At 37.4% G+C, this 5,757-nt stretch overlaps 1 protein-coding gene across 1 annotated transcript in view; it reads left to right on the forward strand.

The window, feature by feature from the left end:
- SCN7A (sodium voltage-gated channel alpha subunit 7) overlaps positions 1 to 5,105 on the forward strand; it is a 95,665-nt gene extending 90,560 nt beyond the window's left edge. Inside the window, exon 25 of the mRNA XM_006153576.3 lies at positions 3,818 to 5,105. Coding sequence (XP_006153638.1) covers positions 3,818 to 4,881 — 1,064 coding nt within the window. The 3' untranslated portion in view covers positions 4,882 to 5,105. The remainder of the gene's footprint in view (positions 1 to 3,817) is intronic.
- Positions 5,106 to 5,757: the final 652 nt, after the last annotated feature.

A 5,757-nucleotide genomic window follows, 5' to 3' on the forward strand; every position in this document is an offset into this window, starting at 1 on the left:
ATGCCTCACATTTTTGCATTCAATGCATGTAAATATTTTTGATAGGTGTAAATATTTTAAAATATCTCTTGAATGTGGGCATAGCACCACAAACCACCAGGCAAATGTCTAATTACCCCTCAGTGCATAATATTCATTAGATTTCTAGGATGATATTGAAAGGATTTTTATGTCTGTGTCATATAACCTTTTAAGCTCACTATTGTTCTTTCTCCTTTAATCTCTAAAACTACATCTTTTGCAAAGCTAGAGTTTTGTTTGTTTGTTTGTTTGTTTGTTTGTTTTGGAGAGGTTTTTGCTATAGGGTGCGTGTGCTCACCAGAAATACAGAGAGAGATAGAAAGTGAAAATCACCCCCAAGGGGGGATGGCCATGCCACAATCCCTTCTCCTCCATTCTCCTCTCGGGATCTTGGGCACGCACACACATGCGCCCGGTGTGAGTTTTAAACCACCAGGTCCGGGACTCAAACTGCAGTCGACTCCAATGTAGTCTACATTGAAGTCTAGCGACATGGCCATTATGCCAACTGCTGGTCCCTAGAGTTTTATACTTAAAAAGAAATTTGTTGGGACCAGCATATGTCATTGCATTCACAACAGTGAACTCTCACATGGCTGACTGTGGTTCAAGTCCTGGTCCTGGTGACTTGAAACTCACAAGGTGCATGTCTTCTGCCCAAGATCCTGAAAGGAGAATGAAAGAGAAAGGATTGCAGGGAGTGATTTTTCATTCTCCCTCTCACTGTGTCTATCTATCTGTCTCTCTCTCTCTCAGGCAAGTACATGCACCCTGAGGCAAAAACCCCTTTTAAAAATTGTCATTATTTCTTCTTACTTTGAATATCTCTTTTATTTAACAAATACATGCGTTAACAGATATTGTGCCATATACAAGGAATTTTGTAGTAAACAAGATAGGCCTACTTTTTGTATAGACACAGTATATATATATATATATATGTTTTTGTCATAGAGGATGTGCACTTGCTGGAGACAGTAGGAAAGTGAGTAATCACCTGCAGGGATGATGGCCATGTCACAATCCCCTCTCCTCCGTTCTCCTCTTGGGCTGCTGGGCATGCACACACATCCAGCATGATTTTCAAGCTGCCAGGTCTGAGACCCAAACCACGATCAGTCATGTGGGAGTACAGTGGCTAAGCACCACACTGCCTACCGCTGGTCCCTAAGCACTGTATTTTTAATGCTAATAAGCTTAAAAATAGGGTGCTGCAGCAGCATAGCAGGGATGAAATCAGTTAGTAGAAGATAGAGAAAACTTTATGGAAGAAGCAAAGTATAAATGAAGACCTATCACTGGATGAGGAACAAGCCAAGTAAAAAACTTAGGATCAGAATATTTCAGGAACAGACAAGTATATTTATTGCCAGCGTTTCAATAGCGCACACTCCAGAATGTAAGCTCATGAGAGTAGGGACAACATTTAAGTGTTTATTGTATAAGTCACTATTCTATGTACTCAGGAGTGAAAATGAAACCTGTGTGCCCCATTGCGTTCCAGAAAATTCATTCATTTACTCAATAGTTAAAGATAGTTTTCTCCATAGGAAAAGGTTTAAGAGACTACTTGATAGAAAAATACATTACTAGGGACCAGCAGTTAGCGTAATGGCTATGTCACTGGACTTCCATGTGGTCGACCATGGTTAAAGTCCCAGACCCAGTGGCTTAAACTCACACCGGGCACGTGTATGTGCGTGCCCAAGATCCCAAGAAGAGAATGGAAGAGAAGGGATTGTGGTGTGGCCATTCCCCCTAGGGGGTGATTTCTCACTTTCTGTCTCTCTGACTCTCTCTGTCTTCCTGGTGAGTGCATGCACCCTGTGGCAACAACCTCTCCAAAATCAATAAATAAATAAATAAATAAATAAATACATGACTATAGGAGGAGGTTGGTAGAAACAAAACATAGGATTTATGTTTTGTTGTTTTTCAGTAATTATTAACATAATGATTATATAATGAATAATGATATAGTTTGTAATGCTTAAGCTATTAATTCATAGCTAATAGGTAATATAATTCTTATGACTCATATTAATTTAATAGTGATTAAGCTATTATGTTACATAATTAATTATCTTTAATTAAAGAGACCTATGAGATTGAGGTATGTGTTACTATTAAGAAAGCAGAAAGGAATAGACATTTTAGAGAGAAAGCTGTTTGAATTTGGGGTTTCAGAAGGTTTGAGAGCCGAGGGCCAGGACGTGGTCACATATGTGAATGACTGAAGTAAATTATGAAGACTATTAAAGATGACAAAGGAAAAGACTGAGAGTCTGGTTTTAGAGCAAATTATTGATCGTAGGTGCTGAAATAAAAGAGGAGTCAGTGAGCCTAGTGGTAAAATCCTCAGTGAATATAAATGAGGAGGAAGGAGTAGATCACAGAGTCAACGAGTGGTAAGGGAAATATAGCTGAATAACATGATTTGTGGGTGTTATAAATTTTTTAATAAAAATCATAGGAAATAGAAGTGACCAGAACTTATGTTTAAAATATAGAAATTAAAAAAAAAAAACTTAATACTTCTTTCTAGCCTAAGAAATGTTAAGTGGGGAAGAATTAGCTGCCTATACTTGAGAAGGCTACAACGGAAACGGTGTCTTCAAGACAGTCAGATTTTAGGTAATTTAGGAGACTAAGAGGTTTTAGTGGTAGAGAAATTAATTTACAACTAAATGGAGATATTTCGTGCATAGTGGAATAATGTGGAAGATGAAGGAGAAATGACAACTTGGGTCAGAGTAGAAGATTCACTAAAGAGTCATGGAGATGAGGTACAGACTGGATCTAACATCAGAGAACGTGATCTTAGGCAGTGGCCAAGGTTAACAAAAATATGAGGCATGATCATTCCAGATTCAGCAAACATCATCTCATTTAATAGCTTCATGGGATTCTTCCCCTCTACTACCGTCTCAACTCAAAGTGAACCATAACCTCTGCAGAACTCTGGAGACTATCTTTATGTGTTTTATATAACTATACTTTTATCCTGTTTTATAGTTCCTTCTTTACTCACTCCCATACTTCATTTACTTACCACTACTACAAAAAGGTTCTAAGCATAGCCTCATTTATTCAATTCACACTTAAAGCTCCTAGAGCCAAAGTAGTCTTTGTGAAATAAATTTATTTCATTAAATCACAATCTACAAATCACTGAATGCTAGACATTTTTGTAATTATCCTGATCAGTTAGGTTTTTCTATCTTGCATTACAATTGTTGTAAATGTCTATCATTAGTTTCTAGATTATAAGCTATTTCAGGATAGAAGTCATGTTATTCAAATTGAATATTTACATGATGCTGGTACTAGGCATTCAGTAAAGGTTGAATTGAATTAAATGTCATGGTATAACAGAAATAAAAAAAAAATAGCCACTACTGTCTTATATAATGGATTCAGATAACCTGTGATTCCAGGAATTATTGCTCTGTAATATTAAGATGATGGTATGTATGCCTTATGATAAGAGATACTGACCATTGTTTTGACCAATGTATTCATGCTAGAAGAAATGAATAAATAAATATAAAAACAAAAAGGTGATAGCACATAACAACTCCTTTCCAAATTCTGGTAGAAATTCCCAGCATTGACAGAATTAGTATTTGGTTAACTCAAGCTCTCATATGCTATTAAATAGGAAGGAATCATGAAATAAGAGGGATTTGTAAAAATAAGATATAGAAAAAGCAATTCAATATAGTCATTTCTATTCCTTTAAATACAATTTTATTTAAATAATTTTGCTACCTGATTTATCTTTCTGCACACCAAGGACTATTTCTGCCGATGACAGTAGGGTACTACCTCGTGCCTCCTTCACTGGTGCAGTTGATACTGCTCACGCGCATCATCCACATCCTGCGCCTTGGCAGAGGACCTAAGGTGTTCCATCGTCTGATGCTCCCTTTGATGCTGTCCCTCCCAGCATTGTTGAACATTGGTCTTCTCATCTTCCTTGTCATGTTCATCTATGCCATCTTTGGAATGTACAACTTTGCCTATGTCAAAAAGGAAGCTGGAATTAATGATGTGTCCAACTTTGAAACCTTTGGCAGCAGTATGCTTTGTCTTTTTCAAGTTACAATATTTGCTGGTTGGGATGGAATGCTCGATGCAATTTTTAATAGTAAATGGTCTGACTGTGATCCTGATAAAATTAACCCTGGGACTCAGGTCCGAGGAGACTGTGGTAACCCCTCAGTTGGGATTATTTATTTTGTCAGTTACATCCTCATATCATGGTTGATGATTGTACATATGTACATTGTAGTTGTCATGGAGTTTTTAAATATTGCTTCTAAGAAAAAAGCCAAGACCTTGAGTGAAGATGATTTTAGGAAGTTCTTTCAGGTCTGGAAGAGGTTTGATCCTGACAAGACTCAGTACATGGACTCCAGCAAGCTTTCAGATTTTGCAGCTGCCCTAGATCCTCCTCTTTTTATGGCAAAACCAAACAAGAGCCAACTCATTGCTATGGATCTTCCCATGGCTGTTGGAGATAGAATTCATTGCCTTGACATCCTACTTGCTTTTACAAAGAGAGTTATGGGTAACGATGTGAGGATGGAGAAAATTCTTTCAGAGATAGAATCAGGGTTTATGTTAGCCAAGCCTTTCAAGATCACCTATGAGCCAATTACAACTACTCTAAAACGAAAACAAGAGGCAGTTTCAGCTACCATCATTCAGCGTGCTTATAAAAGTTACCGCTTGAGACAAAATGACAAAAATACATCAGATATTCAAGTAATAGATGACAGAAATGCTCGAGCTACTGAAGAAGGTAGCTGTGCTGATCAAGCTAAGGAGAAGTCGTCTTTTCCAAGTGAGATCTAATTCCAGTTTTCACCTCTTTACCTTCTTCACATAGTCCAAAATTGTTAAAAGCTAAAATAAGAAGCAGATCAGAGGAAGTAGAGATAATAATCAGTTGTTTACAAGCCGTGGACATTAATCTTGTGTTCACAACATTCTATGCCAAACTCACTTTTTTCCCCAAAAAATGCACTTTTATTTCTTCTTTTTGTGTTTTGTGCACATAGGCCATGTGCACTCACTGGACAGAGACAGAGGGAAAGTTAGAAAGTGGTGTGGTGTTGAGGTGCTGAATTCCAATATGGCCAACTGCTGTTTGAGTCTCAGACTCAGAGGCTTGAGAGTCATGCTAAATTCACTTTTTATATGGATATGTTTAGACTAACCAACCTAGGAGTAAAGACAGTCTCTTCAGATTCTTGCAATGAGTTAACAGGGGTTAAGACTGCCATTTGACAATTTATCATTTGTCTTCTCTGAATGGCTTATTCGATGTGCCTCTTCTGGAGGATGGGGAGAGGTGGTGGTAGAGATTAGCAGCAAAGATGGGGCTTCCTTATATATTCTGTGTCTAATTCAATGGGCTTCAAGTCCCCACTATTTGGATTTAGTTACAAATTTACAAGTATTTTCTCAATATGGGATAGTGTTTAAAACGGTGAAATGCCACTAAATCAAAATTTGTCTAGACAAATGCCAATTTGGGAAGAGAGAGGATAGTTCTTTAAAAGGTGCCTTTGAAATTAATCACAGACACTTTTGGACTGATTAAAATAAAACTGAAAAAGATTTGTTGAAGCCCTATTTTCGTTTTTGTTCTTGTTTTATTTTGGTCACTGGGAATTATTTTGCTTTATTGTCCTTGTGCTCTGGTTTCTCTTCTCTTTGGCTAATCAT

The sequence above is a fragment of the Tupaia chinensis genome, unplaced genomic scaffold (assembly GCF_000334495.1).
Source record: "Tupaia chinensis unplaced genomic scaffold, TupChi_1.0 Scaffold000381_1, whole genome shotgun sequence".
NCBI classification, from domain to species: Eukaryota; Metazoa; Chordata; class Mammalia; order Scandentia; family Tupaiidae; genus Tupaia; species Tupaia belangeri.